This window comes from Bombus fervidus, chromosome 13 (assembly GCF_041682495.2).
Source record: "Bombus fervidus isolate BK054 chromosome 13, iyBomFerv1, whole genome shotgun sequence".
Classification (NCBI taxonomy): domain Eukaryota; kingdom Metazoa; phylum Arthropoda; class Insecta; order Hymenoptera; family Apidae; genus Bombus; species Bombus fervidus.
Genome location: NC_091529.1, coordinates 6291380 through 6314070, shown reverse-complemented (window position 1 = coordinate 6314070; position 22691 = coordinate 6291380). Strand labels below are relative to the sequence as shown.

Sequence of the window (22691 nt, the reverse complement as noted above, 5' to 3'; positions counted from 1 at the left end):
ATAGAATGATAAAATATAAAGAAGATCGATGAGGACTGTTTTTCACTTAAAAGAAGATTTATTTTCTAATTAACAAAGTATATCTTTAATTACAATTGTATACGTTTATGTTAATATTAGAACACTTCGTGTTTTGAAATTCCACTTCGTTTAAAATGAGGTATATATCTACTTATTGGCAAAGGATCTACCTTTCCCTTTTATTAAAATTCTTTTTTCGCGTACAACGCGAATCTGTCTTATAATCATTACTGAATACAGTCGAGTCTCATTTGACAGATTTGTCATTCGCTATTTAGTTCATTAACAATTATATGAGCAAAATAACGATATTCATTTCTTGTTCGCGAAATTCTCTCCCTTTTCAATGTTTTTCTTAAGCTCTGGGATCGCTGCATCCAGCAGTTTCTTCTCAAACTCGCTAAGTTTGTCGATACCAAGATTCTTTTCGAGTCCGTTTTTCTGAAATTTAATAGAAATATTATTACTTAAATACACTTAAATATTAAAATACATTATTGTTTAATAATTATACTTACGCCCAAGAGACACGGTGTTGCGAAGTACTTGGTGTCGCAGACGTCTGATTTAACGTAAGTGCATTCTACGATACCCTGTTCTCCGTTAAGCGCTCTGAGTACAGAGAGACCAAATCGAGCGCCAGCATACGCCATTGAAAGCGTCGCAGAACCTGTGCCAGCCTTGGCTTTAACGACCTCTGTACCAGCTTCCTGAATTCTGGTAGTGAGAGCCTTCAGTTTATCTTCTGGGAAAGAAACTGAGGGTTTGGTTTGTGAAATCAATGGAATAATAGTGACACCACTGTGACCACCGATAACTGGCACATTTACTTTTTGTGGGTCAAGGCCCTGAAAATAATATAATTGACATTATATATACTTTGTAGATGTTTAGCATTTCATTCATACTTCTGTAAACACAGTAACAAAAATGGAACCAAAACAGAGATATATTTCACTTATTAAGCAGTGTAACTCTACTTTGGCTATTTTACATATTTTTGCATATTATGTGCATTCATTCATCTTACACATTATGCAAGATTCATTTAGTATTATATTTCTTACAAACCTTGGCTTCTGCGACAAAAGTGCATGCTCTAACAATATCAAGAGTAGTTACACCAAATACTCTATTGGGGTCATAAACACCAGCTTTCTTCAAGACTTCACTGGCGATAGGCACAGTGCTATTGACTGGATTTGAAATAATGGCAATGATAGCTTTTGGGGATGCTTCTGCTATAGCCTTAGTAAGATCTCTCACTATCGAAGCATTTGTGTCAAAAAGGTCATCTCTGGTCATTCCAGGTTTACGTGGAACACCAGCAGGAATAATGACCAGCTACAAAGACATTACACAATGAACAAAAATTTCTAATGCCTTGTAAATATTTCGAATGAATTGAATAAAATAAACACCTGTGCTCCTTTAACACAATCTTTCAGTTCATCTGGACCGGTGTATCCTTTTACTTTGGATGGTGTATTTATGTGCGATAAATCAGCGGCGACACCTGGCGTATGCACGATATCATACAACGATAATTCGCTTATAAGGCATGATTCCTTGAGAAGTAATGATAGCGGCTGTCCAATTCCTCCGCTTGCTCCCAAAACCGCGACCTTGGCGTTGCACTGTAACGAAATATCCCGAAAAAGATTAGAAACAGAGATATAAGGCATATACGCATGCGTAACCGTGAAATCTTTTTACGATAGTTTCCTTTCCAGAAAATACAATAACTGGAATTTCACACAAAAGATATACAGAGAAATAGATTTATATATCATATATATATTGAATACATATTTTAAGAATCAAATGACATTCAATCGTTTCAATGATGTTCACAGTTGCATAACTAATGTACTTCACGTGTACTTTAAGTGATATGATCGATAAGCATCGTTGTAATTCTGAATTTAATAAAGAATTAAGCACATGATAGAGGTACAAAGTAGAGTAAACTACTTGTCCAATATGATGCTTAATGGAGGTTTCGATTGCTATTTAACAAGACTTACTTTGGCGCTGGTGGATAATCGCTTTGCTCCTTGTTGAGCGACGTTTAACACAGGCTTCAGGTATCGTGGCAACATGTTCTCTGTGACTTCGTGATCACAAATGCGGCTGATTTCAAATTTCAGACAAAACTCGATAACCTTTCAAAGACACTCCGATGACCTCAATAGCCTCAATGCCATTTCACACTTGTTTCATTTCGTCCAATCGTCAATCTATCATCTTGAAATATGTATATGAGCATGCGTGGTTTCGTGTGAACAATATACGCAAGTCAAGAATATTTGCGCGCCAATTCTTCAAGAAATCATTATGTAAATTGCAATTTACTACTTTTAACAATTGTATCACCTTATTTTTCAAAAATAAAATATTTTTGACTTTTTGTTTTGTTATATTTGTTAAAATATGATATTTGTTCTATTATTTTTAAGTATTTTCTAAAACTGCATTTTCAATTCATTATTAAATATAAAAGAAAAATTAATTAATTTGGAGTAGAATATTTTATCTGTATTTTGATTATATTTGAAAAATTAAACATATTTGAATCTTCCAGAATATTTCTGTGGTAACGCTAGTTAGTAGCTCAGTTCTTACATACTCGACAATACGTATAGGCAGGATTGAACGTTTATTTTCTGAAATTTAAGCTACTAAAGTTTAATATTAAAAGAGAAAGTTTAAAGTTTAATATCAAATTTGTAGAAATATGTTTTCAGCCAGTTAAATTTATGTTTACATCAAGCAATTGCGTTAATTCAAGATGTCAAATGGTACGTTGAGGTTATCTAATCTATGTAAAAGCTGTAATATATGTTTTCCTTCATCAAAGTTATTTTATTGAAATGTACAAATTATTTTTATAATCTTATTATGTAAATACAGTTGTCCTATTTATTTTAGAAATAGAAACAAGTTTATTAATAATTGTATTAGACGTAAACCCTGTGCAAAGAATTATAAAACAGGAAACAAGGATATTGACGCAATGCTTGGATTCTACCATTGTTTTTGCGAATGCTCATTTAATGCAATCGTCTAATAATCAACTTGCTGTGATAGCATGTCATAGCCATGGAGCAAAATTCTTATATCCTTGTGAAAAACCACTAGAAATTAGACAAATTGACGGACAATACGAAAAGTTTACCATGATTGAACGCACCGTAAGGCAACAATTGCAACAAGTTATCAATGAAATTTCCATGGACAAACCATTAAATGGAGAAAGTCTTATATCTGGGGCATTGACTATGGCATTGTGTTATGTTGCAAGGTTAGAAAGGGAGAAAGTTGCTGGTGAAAAAATATATTCAAGAATCCTTGTGATCACAGCTAGTAACGATTCAGCAACACAATATATGAATTACATGAACATATTTTTCACTGCTCAAAAAATGGTTTGTCGTACTTTTGTATTTTAATATCCATGTGACTCTAACTTAAACTTAGTATCTTTGTTGAACAAATAGGGAATAATATTGGATGTATGCAGTTTAGATCAAGAATTGACTTTACTTCAACAAGGCTGTGATATTACTGGTGGGAATTATCTAAAAGTGCCCCAACTTAATGGATTATTACAGTATTTATTGGTAAGAAGAAAAAAAATAATTTAGTTATTTGTTGGTAAATACTTTATTTGTCTATAATTATATTTCAGTGGATATTTTTACCAGACCCAAATGTTAGATCAAAGTTAGTACTTCCACCACCTGTGAAAGTAGATTATAGAGCAGCATGCTTTTGTCACCAAGAATTAATTGATATTGGCTATGTATGCTCCATATGTTTATCAAGTAAGTAAAAATAAAATCTATTTTAATATAGGTCTATGCAAAAACTAATAAATAAAACAAATATTTTTTCAGTATTTTGTAAATTTAGTCCAATATGCACAACCTGCCAGTAAGTATTCTAATAATGTTTCAATTTATCATAACAGTCTTAATTTGTGTGTTTCATTTATTTCTCTTTCTTACAGCACAGTATTCAAAATACCAGGACCTATTCCTATGAAAATGAAAAAAAAGAAAAAGAATGTAGATATAGTGCATTAATTGTATTTAGCGATATTAACTTTTTACTAAAATATATCTATTTTTTCATTATAAAAACATTACACGTTATTTGCTAACAAAATTAAAAAAAGGTGCGAATGGACATGTTATAGACCTTTATTATAATACACTTTATCTATATGTTCTTTCGCATGTTCCTTAAACTCTTCATATTCGGATGGATGCAACTTCATCAATATCGGACTCATAGAGCTTAACAATTAAAATGCATTATCGCGTGTTTTCGCATGTGAACAAGAAATAAGATATAAAATTTCTTACTTTCGTTCGGGGAAAATCGCAAGGGCGGACGGAATTGCAAATATGCAGCTATAAAAATAAATCGTATCTAATAAGAAACAATTAGAGTGAAAGACCAGTGAAATTAAAGTTGAGAAATTACCCTATAGCACATAAACCAGTTTGAATTGAAATTAAGGTCCATGGTCGATGCTGAGAAAAACAATAGGGCATAAGTTTCTGAGTGATGATTGGAATGAGAAGAAAGCATGGTATGGACATAGCTATTTTTGAGACTAAACATTCACAAACACTCTTCACAGCTGCTACTTTTGATTTCATGAAAGGTTCTGTTTTGTCTTTCATGTATATTGGAATTCCTGTTGTGATCTCTTTGTAACGTATAACTGGCAAATTTATTATGTGACCAGTAGTCACTGCACAAAATGGCAGACACCTCTGATGACAGAAAAGTATAAGAGAAAGTATAATGTGACACTAAGAAGTATAAAGAAGCAACAAGCAACTAACAGTAAAATTATGTGATTTTTGAGCCAATATTCTTTTGCAACAAATAGTCATGATAGAGCCTGTTGCAATTGCACATAAATATGCTTTTTTTACACTTTTATCACCGCCATTTAGCTTACTTTTGTACACGTCACTTACAATAGCATTATGTATTTGATGTACTGCTTGAATTATTATTATAGCAAGGGTACTTCTAGTAATAGGATATAATAATTACTGGGAGAATTTATTAAATTTTTTACTTAAAAAAAGTATTCTGTTTTTGTAAGATAAAAGTTCTTATAAACTTACTTTTGACACGCTAACATAGACGCCGTAAATATAACTGAAGTAGGCATTTGAAAGGACAATCTGGTAACACTAGGTATTAATTCACCAGTTTCTGGATGAAATGCACCGTCCCTGAGTTGCTTTGCACGAATAACATCGGACATTCGTGTTCCGGGAGGTATATTGCCTCTTCTGACAAAAGTTAATCATTCAAAATTTTAAAGTGACTGAGCAATTAAAATTTACCTACTTGTAATCATCACAGAATTGTTTAGCTTCTCTTAATTTCTGATCGTTCACAAAAATCATACGGCAATCAGTAATGAAAGCGAAATGTTTCAGTCTACCAATATACGTAGATTGATCCCATAATGATTTATCAATATCAATTCTTTCGTTGACGTTCATCGTCTTATTACAAATTTAAGTATACTTTTCAGTTGATTTTGTACGACATTATTAATGATGACAAATTTATATTTGTCAATTGGTCATTAACTACAATTTCTGTTTACGTTTCATACTTTTATTTTGTACTGGAATTTTTATTAATTTTGAGTTCCAAAAATATAATAATAGGACAGAATGATGTAATACTGTAAAGAGAAAATTAATACTATGAAATTAATGAATTGCCATTTTTGTGCAATGAGTGAAGTTAACCAGAAGTAATTACGTTTATACATTGTTAATACTTTAACAACATAACATTTATAAAAGTTCCCTCTGGTTAATATAATAGGGATGGATCTATAAATCATGGTACTCGCTTTTTTACGATATTGTATTTTTTATTTTTTCTAAAAATCTATAATGTACGTTTTACATAGGCTAAAGCAACAACATGTAAAGAAGCTATTCAACGTTGGGAAGAAAAAACTGGTTTGATCGCCAGCGAACAGAAAGAAATCATTTTGTCTTTTCAATGGCCTCCGATTGAGAGAATGGATAATAATTTAGCGGCACTTACCGCCGTCGAGTTAGTTACATGTTTTCACAATGTCTTTCATAAAAATATTGAAGTCAACAATTTTTATTGTTTTCTAGGAAATTATCTCTCTCAACAAATATGATAGAGAAAATTACTGGTATCAATTCTTTAAAGAATTTAAAAATTCTATCTCTGAGCCGTAACAATCTTAAGACGTTCTCCGGATTGGAAGCAGTTGGAGAACATTTAGAAGAATTATGGATATCATATAATCAGATCGAAAAAATTAAAGGTGTTAACGTATTAAAAGCGCTGAAAGTACTTTACATGTCGAATAATTTGGTAAAAGACTGGGCGGAGTTTAATCGTCTACAAGAAATACCGAATCTCGAAGATTTATTGTTCATTAATAATCCTATTTGTGAAAATATGGACACGGAATCTTGGCGTAGTCAGGCAACCAGAAGACTTCCAAAACTGAAGAAACTTGATGCTATACCGGTTGTATAATTATCTCTTAATCATTACACGGAATAAAGATAGAAATTTGAGTCTCGATAAAAAATTTTGCAATAAAATTGCAAAATGTATATTTACACAGTATAGTGTACATTTATAATACATTTTCTTTTCACGTTCAAATATAATACATTATATTGACATTATCGGCATTGCCTTATTTCGTGAATCTTTGCGATAAACGATTAATAGTCTTCGACTTTCATATCGTTCAACCCCAGTTCTTCGTTCTGATCGAAACTTCTTTCATATTTAATGATTTTTAAACCGCTATCTAAACCTTCGTCTGACAGGCTCTGAATGTAACTATTGCCTGCTGGATCATCTAATACAAGCGTAATCTTTTGTTTCCCTTCCAAAACCTCATTTAAGTGAGATATGAAGGCTTCCATCCGTTTAACAGTTTCTGGATCGCTACTATCACCGCTGAAAGCTGTTGATGATGATAATTGCTCTTTTATCGCTATTAAAATGCCTTCTACTGTAGTGAAACGTCCACCTAAGGCAGCGGGACCGATTTCTAACTCCAATTCGGGTATTTCCATATGGCAAGTTTCGGATTTTAACAAGTCACGGCTAAAGTCCTCTCTTCCTGTAACTGTGACTTCTATTTTCACTCCCGTGGGTTCGATACCTCCTCCGCTCTTGACTTCGTTCGTTCTGTGTCCGCAAGACTCGCAAACCGTTGCCATAATTACAACTTCCTTAAAATGTGGAATTTCTATACATTGAGTTAAGGATAAAATCTTTTTTTTTCTGAAAATGAAACTATACATGACAAAACAAAAGCGAGTACTACTAATTGTAAACTAATTTAGAAAGTATATTGTAATGTTAAGTAATGTGGAAAGGATACTGGTTAATTTCATGTTGGTTTCACATGGAAAATTACACTCTGGACAATTTGTTCTGAAAGAAAGTACTTCTCCTTCAATTTGTTCCAAAGGATATTCTCCTTCTTGTATAGGTTTCAACAAAGTATCATCTGTATCATTTTCCGAGTAGATTCCTAAAATATGATCTTGCTCCATTGTTCTTTTAAACTGCACTATAGTACATCCTTCATCTTTTAACATGGGTTTTGGATTCTCTACATGACATTCGCCTGATATATCTTCAAATATTATAGTAAAGGGCTTCTCTAAAGATTTAAGCTTCCTTATCTTTTCAAGAAAGTGGTCAATTTGAGACGCAGCATCTGGACATTTTTGTCTCCTTCCAGACTGATCTTGCTCCAATCCCACAATAGTTCTTTCTATTATTCCCTCAATTGTCGTAATCTCTCCTTTTTGTGATCTAGATGGAATCTCAAAGTCCAAGGATGGAATTTTTACACTAGTGTAGTCTGATTTAACTATTTGACGATTCAGATCTCTAAGAGTTTTAACTTGCAGCGTTATCCTAATTCCCTTGTCTGCAATTTTTCCACTATTTTGTATCTCATTATTTTGAAAGCCACAGTGTTCGCAATCAAAGGACATCACCACAATATCTTTGTAATGCGGAATCTTTGTCAAGAGTAATCTAGTAACACCCTGTATTTACAAAATAGTATATTGGTTAGATGAGTTAGAGGTATTTTGTTTTTGATTGTAAATTTACGTTACCATACATTTTTTTCGCAATTCATACAGAGACTTTCTATCTCTGTTGTTTCTGGCTCCGGATCTTCAGCCGACAAATCACGAAATATTGGTTTTGTCTTTGCTTCAGTACTTTGTTTTTGATCTCCTGCCATATTTTGGTTATATAGAATGTATACACCAGATTTATGTAAAAAATCTATTTTAGGTAAAATTGAGTTAGATTATCGATATACGCTGGTCAATGCTTTTACGCTTTCTTATTGTACGTTTGCCTGCTAAATACAATTTTGTAAGCTCAAATTACTATTTTTTAAACCCTTAGAAAACATAGTGATCAAAATAAATTAACATGTGTAAATTATTTAGTTTAATCTAGGGTCCCCTATATGAAGGAGCATAGCCAATTGAAAGTCACGAAATCACTAAGATGTTTAAATATAATAGAAGTACGTAATTTAAAAATTATTTTACGTATTATTTTCATAGTTACGATAATTATACGAAGAATCCAAAATATTGAAAATTATACAGAAATTATTATCTATTGCCTGTATAAAGTACTGCAAAATTTTTATTGAAAACATATAATTTAATATTCAAAGCTATTAATAAAGTACTTAATTTTAAAGTAGCGCTTTGTATGATCAATAGTAAATTATTTCTTTGTTTAAAATGAAACATAAGGAAATGTCTCGAGATGCCGCACAATTTTTATGTTTATAAATATCAGCAGCAACTTCACGCATATCATTTTGAATGCATTTAAAACGGTACAATTAAATCTCGGATTTCATACTTTGAATAACAATTTTACAATTTATCAGGTAAGATAATGGAAATAATTTTTATTTTCCTGTAAAAACACACTTTCAATTTCAACAGTTCTCAACATAATAAAGTTCGAAATTGCGATTTGTAATAATGATTCTTTCAATGGTGTATCGTATACATATTAATAATACTATAACCTGTGTTATCGTAGAACATAGCAGAGGCGCGTTACAAATTATCGGATCCTTATAACGTTAACTCGTAGTACTCATGAAATATTTAATTAGCACGTGTTACGCGAATAACGGCGAGAATTCTCTTGCTGTAATAAAAGGAGCATATAAAAAGAAGTTTCTGAAGCGAAGAACTAGGGAAAAGTTGTAAGCTTAAGCGTTCTCAGTGAGTGGCGCGAATCGCCGGCTGAAAGTACAATGGCTAAGCGTAGCCAATGGCCGCTGCTTCTGAGTGTCTCGTGTCGGCTCGGTTCCTGCTGATCGATGTGTTACTACGTGTTTTCGAACTGTGCTAACTCGCATTTGACTCGATCACGCGTACTCCTAATTTTTGATCGATAATATGTCGAGTCGGCAGTCGAAAAAAGAAAAGGTGCGTTCATTATGTTGCATGTCGCTCCTGTCTCCTCTAATCGTCTCTTATGCGATTGGTACTCTCGCATACGTGAAAACAGTGTTCCTTGGACGAGGAGAGATCGCGGGCACGCGCGCGCTTCAGAGAAAGAAGGAGTTCGTAGTCAGTAGTCTCTATGTGTCTATGGGCATGAGAGAGATATAGATAGTTAGACGATGACAGGGATAGGAGAGAAAAGAAAGAAGGGAGAGTAAAGAGAGTACGGGGAAACAACCCCGGTAGCCGAGACACCGAAGGGTGTAGCGTGATTCTGATTTCTTGATATTCGTTTCGCTGGCGCATTTTTCTCGAGCAAACGTTTCAAGAACCTGACAATGGTACTTTTAACTAATTCTCGCGTTTCCGTTCCGTGTGACATCGCAAGTGCGAGTTCTCGTCTATTTGCGGATCGCGTCTTGAATGTGAATCGGTGCTGTCGTGGCATTGTACGCTGGTATAAAGCGGTGCAATTAACTCGTTTTGTTCCAGGATGCGACGAAGATCGGCAAGGACAAGGGAAAGAACGGCAAGGATGGCGAGACCAGTGACGAGGTGAGGTTATATCGTTCTTCAATGTTCTTATTGATGTGGCTCGATTCAATTCGAGTCGACTTCTGTCATCGTTGATTCTTTCTGTCGTGGATCTTTTCTTTTCATCTTTACGCACGTCACCGATTTGTTTATTAAAGTTATTTGGTGTCGTGTCATTTCTCTGTGAAACTTCATTTATCATTTATCTTATGAAAGCGATTCAGTGTCCATCTTCGACATCGTGTGCCACCTGAAATGTTTCTCTTCGCCGAGCTGTGTACACGCGTTTATTTCAAAATACACGCTACTCTTATCATATAATTACTCAGTATTGTTTTTTTTATTTAGCTAGTATTATACGAATACTGTTTCGTAAAACAATTTTAAAGTTCTCATTGAAAAAAATGTTGCTTGGCACAGGTGGCGCTTAAGCGTGGACTTAGTTGATAAATAGAAAACGATGTAAACGAAAGATGCCTTACGAATTAACTGATATATATTTCTTTTTGGCTTATGTTTCTTATCATTTTGTTACACGCGAGCATATGTGGCTTTCCTCGTTAAAATAATTTATGATTTCAAAGATAAGCGGAATAATGCGTTATTTTCTAACACGCTTCCTGAACATAATTAATGTACAATCTATGTGGAGTGCAATCACTTACGGTATGAATGGAGCGAATTCCAAGCATGGAATTACCGCGCAATTAAATATATGCTAAACAATGTTAATAAACTGTAAAGACTAATATGTTCATTATTGTATAGCAAATTAATTCAGCTTGTGAGTTTGGCATTATATTTATATAATTTTTATCTTATTATATTGTATTATTATCTTATTATATTTAGTCGGTTCTTTTGCAAAGTATTTCATATTACATTTTTTCTAATTTCTTTTAATTTATACAATGTAAATAATTGGTTTTAGTATATCGATTAAAGAATATGATTTATAATATTTATGGTTAATACGATAAAATTGACCTCCCGTGATTTATAACAAATAATATTATAAAGTAGCATGGTATTATTTATGAAAATAAAATATTTTTAATGTAAATATTGCGCAATGTATTGCTTAAGAAACTAAAGCGCGTCGCATCTATTCAATTATCGATTGCCGATAATGAAAAAATTTATAATCGATTAATTATCAATTAATTGTATTGAAACACGAAAAATTATTTCATGTTTGATTCATAAATTTGCTCTGTGCATGCAATATTATTTTACGATTACAATATTATTAATTATATTACAATAAACGACAATTTATCTTGTAATTAATAATAATTATTACAGTAATAATAATAATTTATTATTTAAAGCATATAAATTATTAATCATGTATTCATGATAATTTTCGTATTTTAGTGCATTTTTTAATTTGTCTTAATAAATTTATTTATTCTTGTAATGGTAAAAAGCAAAGTAGAAACTTTGAAAATTATATACATATATGCATGTATTTTCAAGAATATTCAATCAATCACAAAAATATTTAACAGAGCAAAAGATTTAATGTAGCATGTTAACAGCAAATATAGAAGCAAGAAAGATCAAAATTCGTCTTACACAGCCAAGAGGGAATATACTTATGCCTAATTGTTATGGGATACACTTCTACAAGGACTACCACCGTCAACTAGGTTCCTCAAGAAGAAGTTTTGTGATTGGTGTTGAAGTCATTCTTGCACCTCTATCTCAATTTTTTCATTTTACACTAGTAGATCCGAAATATTAATAAAAGTGTTGCTATGTACTATATAATTGTCTACAAATCATTCACAAGTAATTGTCATCTTTTTTGGCCACTAGAAGATACTCTAAATGGACAACAGCTCAGACGAAGAGTCAAGACCAATAGTGCATAAATGGTTTCAAGATCAACCACAAAACTTCTTTCAAGGAAGCCAGGCATTAATGCAACGTTGGAACAATTGTGTTGAATGTAATGAGGATTACACATAGACTGACATATACATTTGCTTTTAGCGGACAATTTTTGTTTATCATTTCTGAATTATATATAATGGAGCACGATGAAATTTCTCTTGATGACATCTCTTTATACGATACAAAACATTTTCAAAGAAACTATACTTTGATGAGTACTATAAAAGATATGTAAGTCACTAAACCAAATAAAAGTTGCACCTATTTCTATTTCAAGTTGTTCCATTGTTGAAACATAGATCAAATGCACATTTAGACAAGGAATTCTCTCTCTTAATAGTCAAATTGTCAAACTATTTGTTGCTTCACATATGCAATTGTTATGCACACATTGTATCAGCAATTTTACATTGCATTATAAGACTTTTAATAAATCTTTATATAAAAAAATTGTATATCCTTAAGTTTTTATTATTATAAAATTATTTCTATTCTTTCATAGACGAATAAGGTAGCAGGAGGACCACCGGTAGCCGCCGCACCACCACCACCAACGTTGATTAACAAAATCAAATACCAACCCGGAGGCCCTGTGATAAAGAAAGATAAACGGCAAAGTAGCTCAAGATTTAACATATCGAAAAATCGTGAACTTCAAAAGTTGCCGCTCCTATCCGGTAAGTCTATGAAATAAATTTTGTTACTTGAAAATCCGATAAAAAATTGAGTAAAAAAAAGTTTCTAGCTATTTATAGAAAAAATAAATTACAACTATTTTAATTATTAATATTTAATTATTGTTAATTACAATATTATTATTAAAAATATTCAGAATAGAAGATTTTTCCAGATAAATTGCAAAAGTATTAGTTTTTATAATTATTAAACTGCTGATTTCTATGTATTTATAGGAAATTAAAAAATGTAAAAATGTACAAAATAGATACTCGTAATATACAAAAATATAAAAAATTCTTCAAAGTGAACTACATTTTATAATATTTAATAGGTGGAATATATCTTTACATGGGTCCTTATTTCTTTAATTACGTTAATAAATCTATGAAACTACATAAAATTTCGCAGTTTAATAATTACTATAATACGCTTGATTTTTGGTACGATTTAAAAAAAGTCGTAATAGTTCTCAGCTCGAATTATGATCAGACAATTTCCTTCGAAATTTCATTCTGCGACAAATTCATCAAGATCTATTAATGTCTTCAATGTTCTCTAAGCGAGCAATTCCGCTTTCTTCAGCAATGATTGCCACATAATGATTGATTAGTGTAACAAGTCGCCAAAGTAGGAGCAATAAACCTTATCATTATTATCCTTTGCCAGGAATAAACCGCAATATACTTAATGAATGCACCGAGCGTATATTGGAGTGTATGTAGTTGCTTATAGGTATATACCGGTGTTTTATGTAAGTTAAATTGCAGTGCATTTTGCTGTTTTGATAAATCGAAATATAAAAAAATAATTGAATGTGAAAAGATATCAGAGTGATTAATGTCACCATTCTAATTTAAAATTTCACGGTGCATTGTATGCGCCTGCTGGGACTTAAAAGAATTTTCAAACTTTTCGCGAGAGACGATTTTGATCTAGAAATATAGATCGTGAAATGTATAACTGACCTACATTTCCGACTGATCGGCGGTATCTTGAAGAACTTTAGTTAAAAAAAATCCTGTGGCATGTAATCGAGATATTTGAATAGGTAACATGAATGAAAGCGAAATTTAATTGCGAAAAAAGGAATAGAATATTTAAGAAGCGGAGGAAGTAGGAGCAACGAGAGTTAAAAAGTGAAAGGATATCGAATATTCTTTGATCATTATCAATCAGATAGGGAACTTCATCCATGGAACAGAAATCCGTGGGGAAATTGGTGTATGGACGGCAGCATTTAAGTGATCGATGTATCGACCGGAAATCTACAGACTTCCGTTTGCTTGATGCATTTTAAATGATATCTGGATTCAAATAATCCTTAACGTCGTTCTAATAGCGAACACTCTATAAAATTAAATTCGCTTTCATTCATGAAAACGATATCAACAATATATATGTGTATCATCGTTGCCATCATGGAAACAGTAACTTTTTAATACATGTATGTACATACCACAGTGATAAGTACTACTGCGTACTTTTTCCAATTGACTGTTTAAAGAATTAGTCTATTTTTTAATTTATAAATCAAATTGAAATTGATATAACTGTGATGCAAAAAAGACAATTAATTAAGTTACTTTTACTTTTTTAATCCCGGTCGCAGAGGATTGCGAAAGCAGCTACGTCAGAACGTATCGATTGTAAGGCGCGGTGGTTCACGCATGCGCGCACGCGTCATTCGCGATTCCTACTTTTCTAACATAAACAGTCCTTTCTCGTTCAAACGGCCTTTGATAGCAGCGGTATTTTCTCTATTCGAATTCGCAACGCGTCTTTTCCCTTGATTCCACTGCGTCCATTACAAACCGATAAGTTAGGTGACGAAACGTTTGCGAAATCCTCGTGCATTAATATCGACGTACGAATGGAGATGTGACTTGTTCTTGCTCCGAAAGAACGGTCAGTTACGTCGAAGCAACAGATTGTTATGTGAACAAGGAAACCGGTGCGTATAGGGATGTAATTTACCGTGAACCGAGCCGGGGAAAAGGAGACAAGTTCCGGTGACCGATATCAGAGAACGTTAGACACTGTTGGGCAATAAGATGGTTCACGTGGATGGATATATTCCTTTTTCGACTGGTGGCCTGCCAAAAAGTCCAAGCTTCCACCAGGGGCTCGCCTTGGCTACTGTTTTATCTCGAGAATCGAATAAACCTTACTTGACCAACTTCACTTCGCATTATCAACCGTTACGACCCCTATTAATCGGTAATGAAACCTCTGAAGTTTGCTTCTTGTCTTAATTCCAGTAATTGTCAAAATATACAGTCAGGGACAAAAATAAGTGGATAGATAGTGGATGTGGGTATCAATGAAGTTTGATTAAACTACTATTGGTTTTATATACTTAACGTTTACTTATTATATGTCGTTTTAATTAATACATTTATTAGTCATTTTTTTTGCCGGTTACAAGATGGAGTTTGCCTCACAAATTAATTTTCGACACATCTCTTTATTCCCTTTCTCACATCATACACAGCCTACATTGCACTTATCAAATCTATAACTACGTTTTTCTATATATATATATGGGTATATAAATGTGTATATATATTATATTGTATATATACATATATTCTATTTTTTATATATCCTTATAGGATATAGATTAGATAGTAAATAAATAAAAGCAATGTCTACATTCTTGTGTAAATAGACCGCATTTAACAAAACTTCATTGGTACTTATTTGCACTAACTGTTCACTTATTTTTCCCCCGATTGTATGAACTCCTACATTTAGAAAAGTATAAAGAGGGAGAGGATACGAGTTTGTGAAAGAAAGAGAAAGACATAGGTCAATGAATTAAGGTGAGACGTGAGAAACGGAAGAGTCCAAGAGAGACGGATAGGATCTATGAAAGAATCTCCAAAGAGGGAGAAATTATTAATGAAAAAGACAATGAATAAATTTACGAGGCAGGCGTACGAAATTACGAAAAGTTCAAGACAAGTAGCAAACAATTGAGAAAGGGAGTTTCATGAGAGCGTTTAAGAGGATAAGGGAGAGAATGTACGAGAAAAAGAAATGTGGAAAAGGTGGGAATTCATTGAGCAAAAGAATGGAAATCTATGCAAGAATGCGAGAGAAAGGGGAATGTACTTAATATGAGAGAAAGTTTGAGATAAGAGTTTACGAATGTGAGAGAAAACAAGGTATACCAGGGATAGAAAGAGTCCATGAGAGAGAGTCCATGGTTGGTGTGAATCGTGTGTATGCATGTTCATGGGTCTGTTTGTATAGAGGAGGGAGATGAATTTATGGGGGGAAACAGAAGTATGAAAGAGGGAGAGAGTCCAAGAGAAAGAGTCCATGGATCTATCCAAGGTATACATGTCTGTATATGTAAGTGACGTAGGGTGTGCGCATGTGTGCGCGTATATATCCTCAGAGAGGGAAAACTTAGGGTCTATGTGAGTATACAATATACCTGAAATCTGAAATGTGTTCATTAGATATTAGTAAATACACAAAATCCATGAACTCACTAGATAATTAAAAATCTAATATTTTTCTTTAGAAACTCAACAAGGAAACGAAAGAGAAGAATTGTTCATCCAGAAACTACGGCAATGTTGTGTGCTATTCGACTTCGAGTCCGATCCTCTTTCGGATCTAAAATGGAAAGAGGTGAAGCGTACTGCCCTCAACGAGATGGTCGAATATGTCACCAAGAACAAAAACGTGATCACGGAGGCGATCTACCCTGAAGCGGTGAACATGGTGAGCACGACCTAACCCGAACTGCTTAATGCATTGCCAGTATGACCATAAATCCATTACTAACAGATTGTTTCATGAAAGAAGAATTTCTGCAGATGTAATGAATTTATAGTGGTCGTAGAAAATATATGGCACGTATTTTTATTTTTTAATGAATTTATTGTTAGGACCTACGTTTCATTTTTAGTATTACAGTTCAATAATACATATTAAATTTTTGTAATTATATAATGCGAAATGTAATGTATGTACTTGGGTCTAATTACTTAGTATGTAAATGCTATAACAAATACAGTGGCGTGTAGATACTTTTTGTAACCATTACTCGTATGCGATTTTACTAATTCAGAATTCAAAATTTTTCAGTTTGCAGTGAATCTGTTTCGCACTCTTCCACCATCGTCGAACCCGAACGGAGCGGAGTTCGATCCGGAAGAGGATGAGCCAACGTTGGAAGCAGCCTGGCCTCACTTGCAACTAGTTTACGAATTCTTCTTACGATTGCTCGAGTCTCAGGATTTCCAGCCCTCCATCGCTAGACGTTACATAGATCAGAAGTTCGTGTTGCAACTTTTGGAACTATTTGACTCGGAGGATCCACGGGAAAGAGATTTCCTGAAGACAACGCTTCATAGGATTTATGGGAAGTTTTTGGGACTTAGAGCGTACATCAGGAAGCAAATAAATAATGTTTTTTATCGATTTATATATGAAACCGAACACCATAATGGAATTGCCGAACTCCTTGAAATTTTGGGAAGGTAACTTTGAATTTTTCATTGTAAACGATAATTGTTTTATAGTATGCTATATGTTTATCGATTGTTTGTTTGTTTAGTATAATCAATGGGTTCGCACTACCATTAAAAGAAGAACACAAAATATTTCTATTGAAGGTACTTTTACCTTTACACAAAGCCAAATCGCTCTCTGTATATCATCCGCAATTAGCATACTGCGTGGTTCAGTTCCTGGAGAAGGATCCATCATTGACTGAACCTGTTATTAGAAGCCTGTTGAAATTTTGGCCGAAAACACATTCCCCTAAAGAAGTAATGTTTTTGAATGAGCTCGAAGAAATTCTCGATGTGATTGAACCTGCGGAATTTCAAAAAGTCATGGACCCATTATTTAGACAATTAGCGAAATGTGTATCATCTCCACACTTTCAGGTATTGTCAATATTCTTTTTATTAATGTTAGATCATGTAAATTACATTTTTTGATATTATATAAATTAATATTTATAAAAAATATTTTATCGTGTTTTTACCAGGTGGCTGAAAGGGCTCTGTATTACTGGAACAACGAATACATAATGTCCCTTATATCGGATAACTATGCAGTCATCCTACCAATCATGTATCCAGCATTTTACAGAAATTCTCGAAATCATTGGAACAAAACTATTCACGGCTTGATTTATAATGCATTGAAGCTATTCATGGAGATGAATCAGAAAGTATTCGACGAGTGTACGCAACAGTATTATCAGGTACGTTTTTAATTATTACGAAACAAGGACGAAAGGATAATGTTGATTGAAATATTCGTAGGATCGACAGAGAGAAAGGAAGTTTATGAAAGACAGGGACGAAGCGTGGATGCGCGTTGAAGCATTAGCGATGAGACATCCGAATTACAACGCAGCTTTAAAAGGTATTACGAATACAACATCTGGCACGATATTGCAACAACAATTAGACAGCCCTCCACCTGACGAAGACGGTGATACAGATCAGACTCCGCTCACATTGGAAAAGATAGAAGCGAAAGCGAACGAGGTATGACAGATCGGAATCGATCTTTCTCTCGTCCTTGATCGTTTGTTTATTCAGGAGTCTAAATTAATCTTTTTTGCCATAGGCAAAAAAAATGACCAACTCCAATAAAACAAAGCCACTTTTGCGAAGGAAAAGCGACTTACCCCAAGACACGTACACAATGCGGGCATTGTCCGATCACAAACGCGCAGACGAATATCTTGTTACGCCACCGGATCCTAACAATTGCTAGTCTCTACCGCAATCTCTTCCCATATATCCTCTCTTTTGCTGCAGTGATTTTGGGAGTTAGCTTTTTCGAAGAGAGAAACGAAACAGCGATGAGTCGGATCTAATCAATCGAGCGGTCACAACATTCGACGACAACCGTCTGCAACAGAATTTGATCGTTTAGAGAAGTCAACATTGTCATAATTATCTCTCTCCTCTTTCCCCACCCTCCCTTTTGTATCAAAAAGTATCAAGATGTGTATTGTAATATCTTTTTCTTTGTATCTCGGTAAACGAAAAAAAAAGCTTTCTCTCATTGCACCCAGCACATTCGGAAGATGTATCCATGTCCGTAGTAATCTATAAAAAAAAAAAAAAAGAAGGAAAAATGCTGATAACTTCCTATATACTCTTCGAGTTGATTTACGTAAGGTATCGCGAGATTTATGAAAATACTACATACTCGCTATCAAAGAAATGAAAAAAAAGAAAAAGAACATGAGATGTAAAAGAAACCTAGTAAATAAGGGTCCTAAGTGTATTAAATAATACACAGAGTATTTTATAAATTGTAGATTTCTTGCGTATGGAGAGATCTATCGCTGACAATAAGACAGTTTTTTCACACTCATATGTACGTTTTCACATTCTTAAATTATCTGTGCTCGATGTTCAATAGATACTCGGCATACAGGTCAGATCATACACGAAGTTAATGGTCGAACTGAAAGCTCAAACGATTTATTTACTAAGATTCATTCGTAATTGTTTTAAAACAGGTTGTCTTGCTTTTGGCGGGGGATTTTCTTCATATCATAGGAATTTATGGTTTATCGAACACCATATATACAGGGTGAGTCACAATGCGTGGACAAAATTTTACAAGTTGATTCTGGGAATGATTTGGAGTGGATTCTTTCTAGAAAGTTTTATCTAAAAAAGTTAATAAATTCTTTTATTTTATATTATATTATTTTATATTATATATTATATATTTTATATTATTTTATATATTAAAAGCGTATGAAATGCAAATATCAGCAAAGTGATGAAACAATAATTTCTGATAAAACATTTCAGAGCTAAACATTCTTCTAAAAACGCATCAAAGTTTTAACTACTTTTACATGATATTTTTTATTCAGAACCACCTCTCGAATTAATTGATAAATTTTTGTTCACTTGCGGTGATATACATCTTGTATATATACTCTATATAAACAAAAAAATTTTATACGAATTCGAAAGGTCAGAAAGAATGGCCGCGTGCTTGATGTCGTAATAATTAACAATAATAAAAAAAAAAAAAAGATAAGAAAACAAATTTTAGAATGCAAGTTTGAGGCGTTACTCTTTTGAGCGAGGTTTCCACTGATGCGCAAACGACAGACATTTAATGACACACAAGTGATATATAGTTGCTTCAACGCTACCAGCTCGTAATTTAGCGGCAAATAATAATAATAATAATAATAATAATAATAATAATAAAAAAAGAAAGAAAAATGAAAAAAATTGCAAAAAGAAATGAGAACGTTTTAGAGTTAGATGAACGTGATAGCACTATTTTAGAATATCGATTGTTATAAATCTGAGTATTCCTGAACGTACTACTTTTATATCTGTCGTGCCTAGATGCCTGTGGAACGCATTCGCAAGAATCGCCTCTGCCAGAGGCCTATAATTAAGAATCGTTAAAACAAAAGAAAATAAAAAAAAAAAAAATGAAATAATAAGCAACGAGTTATACGTGACGTTACCAAAATGGTGTGATTGCATCACGAGTTTTTTCAAGAACGCTTACACAAAACGTTGCGTCGTTGCTCCGTCAGTTTCGCGGTTAACAAAATAAAGAGAGAAGTAAAACGTTATATAGTAGTTTGTCGCTGGCAAGAGAAGCAAAGGAAAAGAAAAAAGAAATGCGAAGAATAGAAGCAAATTTAGGAGTCGAGGAAAAAAATAACGAGGATGGTCATTGAGCAGTGGTCCAGCTACGTCCTCAGCATCTTTACTAAAGGCTTTTTGGCTAATTCCTCGTGTTACTCTTGTTTATTGGATATAGGGATTCCGATACCATGAAAATGGCGAAGTTTAAAAAGAAAAAAAAAAAAAAGAATTACGATCTAAGCGAAATATCTTTAGTCTTTGCGCTGCTGGCAGGCTGTTATGTTTAAACATTGTAAGGAATGAACTTGTTGAGAATAGAAATACGGTTAGCACTTATTATTAAATAACGAAAATTAAAACCAAATGAGATAAATATAAAAAAAGAAAAATTATTTACTATTTAATCGCCCCTTCAGGAGGAGAATGGCTGTTTTTGTTACGGAAAACCATTAAACGATAAGTATTCTTGTCGATACTTTTTATTATCAAGTGCAGTGTAATCTCGATAAATCTCATTGAAAACACACTGTATCTTGTGCAACAAGTATTTAATAATAAAAGTATTTTTAGTAAAACTATTTTATTTGAATAGGTTTGCATTCTCAATGATACTCCTTTGAATGAATAATAAGTAATTAAATTGCATTCGACGACATCGTTTCTCTTCATTTCTATTTTATTTTCTTTCTTTGTTATCCTCCGATAGTGAAATCGCTAATGTGGATTGTCGGGATTACATTGTATTTCTCAATCGTTGAAATCAATCGCGAAGAAGAATAAATACATAATACTGTTCGATAGAAGCGTCCTTCCGGTAATGCATGTTTCGAGGTTTCGTCTCTTACTGCGTCTATTCTTTCACTTGTATCATCTATGATACATCTTTGAAGTTTACGAATTTTATAGTAGGATCAGAAGACCATTCGAATTTCTCGTGCTTAAATATTCAAGAAGACTGTTACTGGCTCATCGTTGGTCGAGTATTATCGAATTTTCCTGACTTCCGTTCCCGCAAATTGTGCCAGGTTTAAATAATATAAAACAAAAACGAGAGAGAGAGAGAGAGAGAGAGAAAATAAAGAAGAAAAAAGAGAATGAGAGAGAGAGAGAGAGAGAGAGAGAAAATGAAATTTGATTTCATTCGATGTAGATCGTTCTCTTGTAACTCCTGCATGGGTTACCTCGAGTGAGTTTAAAGGTTCATTTTCAGCAATGTTTTATACGTTTTTTATGATATGAAAGTCAGCCAATAATCGTGTATTTTGTAGATAGAAAGAGAAACAATCTATTATGCGAAAGAATGATTTTAAATGTTTTATGTAAGGAGGAGCAAGGATTTTCTGAACTTAGAAAATGAGGAGTCACGCTATCGTAGGCAGCTTTCGAATTTTGTAGAAACGTCTCTGTTCTTCCTTACGTAAAGTTCTGCGAAATATTCGGGAGAACTATTATTCAATGGAGAATGAAAACAAACAAACAAAAAAAAAAAAAAAAAAAGAAGAAGAAAAGAAAGGAAGGGAAGAAAGGAATGTTTATAAAATATAAAGAGATTCATATGTACAGTGACTCGCTTCAAACGTAACGGTACGAATCTACGATGGAACGCGTACAGGACTGTGTATCAATGTTCGATTAACAAAATTTTTTTAATGATCGCCTGTCCGATCGATTCGTTTCCATGCATGCATATATTCCTTTACAATTTGTTGGAAGCATAATTTTATAATAAATAAATCATTATAATGAAACGGTATGATTTTCTTCCACCCATGAATTCTCCAAAATCCTACAACTTTATAATCCCTGAAATTTTTGTCCTTTCTTAGTAAAAACCATTCTCTACGGTGGTACAGTTATAAATTCGCTTTAAAACTGGAGACAGAGAGCATTCGTCGGTGCACGGATTATAAACTGTGGTTACATGGCATCCTGAACGTTGCACTCAGACCAGCTGCAGTTTTGTTTCTTTTATCGTCAGTACATGTTGGGAGAAACCGCAGGATTCCACAGCCTGCGTCCACGATACAGGGCAATCCCAAGTTTCAATTTACATGACCTTTTATCAGATGTCGTCGAGAATATTTCTACAGTCCAGCTTACTCTTTGAATAATATTCGAAGGTCTTTGAAAGTATACATAAGAAGAAATAAAATGTATACATCGGTATCCGGTTCGTGTACAAGGTCCCTGTTATTTTTCTCTTATATTAAAACCTTGAAATTCTTAAAAAAGAAATAAAGAAATTTCAATTTTTACTTCTCAGATATATTTATTACGTCGCATGTTCAACTACCTCAATGAAAATATTAAACCAGTCTACATACCCGTCTTTCTGCCTTCCGCATAATTGATCTTTATTATTTTATATGTTTTCATTTCTATA

At 33.3% G+C, this 22691-nt stretch overlaps 6 protein-coding genes across 9 annotated transcripts; 3 read left to right on the top strand and 3 right to left on the bottom strand.

The window, feature by feature from the left end:
• Nucleotides 1-36: 36 nt before the first annotated feature.
• Nucleotides 37-2239, bottom strand: Mdh2 (malate dehydrogenase 2). The gene is made up of 5 exons (XM_072016049.1): nt 2049-2239; nt 1443-1658; nt 1093-1365; nt 540-869; nt 37-462 (listed from the first exon to the last, which is right to left on the bottom strand). The coding sequence occupies exons 1-5, from the start codon at nt 2121-2123 to the stop codon at nt 334-336; spliced, it is 1023 nt and encodes a 340-aa protein (XP_071872150.1). The 5' UTR covers nt 2124-2239; the 3' UTR covers nt 37-333.
• A 236-nt stretch (nt 2240-2475) lies between these two features.
• Nucleotides 2476-4166, top strand: Tfb4 (transcription factor B4). The gene is made up of 6 exons (XM_072016052.1): nt 2476-2822; nt 2953-3449; nt 3522-3644; nt 3713-3848; nt 3921-3957; nt 4034-4166. The coding sequence occupies exons 1-6, from the start codon at nt 2813-2815 to the stop codon at nt 4107-4109; spliced, it is 879 nt and encodes a 292-aa protein (XP_071872153.1). The 5' UTR covers nt 2476-2812; the 3' UTR covers nt 4110-4166.
• Nucleotides 4167-4216: 50 nt separating this feature from the next.
• Nucleotides 4217-5558, bottom strand: LOC139993842 (sideroflexin-2-like). The gene is made up of 6 exons (XM_072015925.1): nt 5401-5558; nt 5172-5342; nt 4881-5073; nt 4513-4808; nt 4392-4439; nt 4217-4322 (listed from the first exon to the last, which is right to left on the bottom strand). The coding sequence occupies exons 1-6, from the start codon at nt 5556-5558 to the stop codon at nt 4217-4219; spliced, it is 972 nt and encodes a 323-aa protein (XP_071872026.1).
• Nucleotides 5559-5798: 240 nt separating this feature from the next.
• On the top strand, nt 5799-7144 carry LOC139993841 (dynein axonemal light chain 1). The gene is made up of 3 exons (XM_072015924.1): nt 5799-5807; nt 5981-6129; nt 6198-7144. The coding sequence occupies exons 1-3, from the start codon at nt 5799-5801 to the stop codon at nt 6589-6591; spliced, it is 552 nt and encodes a 183-aa protein (XP_071872025.1). The 3' UTR covers nt 6592-7144.
• On the bottom strand, nt 6634-8554 carry Zpr1 (zinc finger protein Zpr1). Its single transcript, XM_072016047.1, has 3 exons — nt 8213-8554; nt 7457-8135; nt 6634-7321 (listed from the first exon to the last, which is right to left on the bottom strand). The coding sequence occupies exons 1-3, from the start codon at nt 8336-8338 to the stop codon at nt 6786-6788; spliced, it is 1341 nt and encodes a 446-aa protein (XP_071872148.1). The 5' UTR covers nt 8339-8554; the 3' UTR covers nt 6634-6785.
• An 828-nt stretch (nt 8555-9382) lies between these two features.
• Nucleotides 9383-21781, top strand: LOC139993882 (serine/threonine-protein phosphatase 2A 56 kDa regulatory subunit gamma isoform). Of its 4 annotated transcripts, none has more exons than XM_072016037.1 (9): nt 9383-9563; nt 10074-10136; nt 12517-12691; nt 16225-16427; nt 16794-17188; nt 17266-17599; nt 17704-17922; nt 17984-18211; nt 18294-21781. In XM_072016037.1, exons 1-9 carry the CDS (start codon nt 9534-9536, stop codon nt 18441-18443), a joined length of 1797 nt encoding a protein of 598 aa, XP_071872138.1. In that variant the 5' UTR covers nt 9383-9533; the 3' UTR covers nt 18444-21781. The 4 variants fall into 4 exon arrangements, with proteins under 4 accessions (XP_071872138.1, XP_071872139.1, XP_071872140.1 ...); XM_072016038.1 differs by lacking the exon at nt 9383-9563 and adding an exon at nt 9641-9922; XM_072016039.1 differs by lacking the exons at nt 9383-9563; nt 10074-10136; nt 12517-12691 and adding an exon at nt 14346-14909.
• The last annotated feature ends 910 nt before the right edge of the window (nt 21782-22691 follow it).

Bases quoted from the DNA above. Each gene is read 5' to 3' on its own strand.
- Mdh2 (XM_072016049.1), bottom strand. From the start codon at position 2,123: ATGTTGCCACGATACCTGAAGCCTGTGTTAAACGTCGCTCAACAAGGA. The intron at 1,659-2,048 runs GTAAGTCTTGTT...ATTTCGTTACAG, and splicing joins GATTATCCACCAGCGCCAAA to TGCAACGCCAAGGTCGCGGT. The intron at 1,366-1,442 runs GTGTTTATTTTA...ATGTCTTTGTAG, and splicing joins ATTGTGTTAAAGGAGCACAG to CTGGTCATTATTCCTGCTGG.
- Tfb4 (XM_072016052.1), top strand. The intron at 3,450-3,521 runs GTTTGTCGTACT...TTGAACAAATAG, and splicing joins TTTTCACTGCTCAAAAAATG to GGAATAATATTGGATGTATG. The intron at 3,849-3,920 runs GTAAGTAAAAAT...ATATTTTTTCAG, and splicing joins ATGCTCCATATGTTTATCAA to TATTTTGTAAATTTAGTCCA.
- LOC139993842 (XM_072015925.1), bottom strand. From the start codon at position 5,558: ATGAACGTCAACGAAAGAATTGATATTGATAAATCATTATGGGATCAA. The intron at 5,074-5,171 runs GTAAGTTTATAA...TCCTATTACTAG, and splicing joins TCTATGTTAGCGTGTCAAAA to AAGTACCCTTGCTATAATAA. The intron at 4,809-4,880 runs GTTAGTTGCTTG...TTCTGTCATCAG, and splicing joins AAAAATCACATAATTTTACT to AGGTGTCTGCCATTTTGTGC.
- LOC139993841 (XM_072015924.1), top strand. The intron at 6,130-6,197 runs GTTAGTTACATG...ATTGTTTTCTAG, and splicing joins GCGGCACTTACCGCCGTCGA to GAAATTATCTCTCTCAACAA.
- Zpr1 (XM_072016047.1), bottom strand. From the start codon at position 8,338: ATGGCAGGAGATCAAAAACAAAGTACTGAAGCAAAGACAAAACCAATA. The intron at 8,136-8,212 runs GTATGGTAACGT...TTGTAAATACAG, and splicing joins GTATGAATTGCGAAAAAAAT to GGTGTTACTAGATTACTCTT. The intron at 7,322-7,456 runs GTATCCTTTCCA...CTCAATGTATAG, and splicing joins AACCAACATGAAATTAACCA to AAATTCCACATTTTAAGGAA.
- LOC139993882 (XM_072016037.1), top strand. From the start codon at position 9,534: ATGTCGAGTCGGCAGTCGAAAAAAGAAAAG. The intron at 9,564-10,073 runs GTGCGTTCATTA...GTTTTGTTCCAG, and splicing joins GGCAGTCGAAAAAAGAAAAG to GATGCGACGAAGATCGGCAA. The intron at 16,428-16,793 runs GTGAGCACGACC...AAAATTTTTCAG, and splicing joins ACCCTGAAGCGGTGAACATG to TTTGCAGTGAATCTGTTTCG.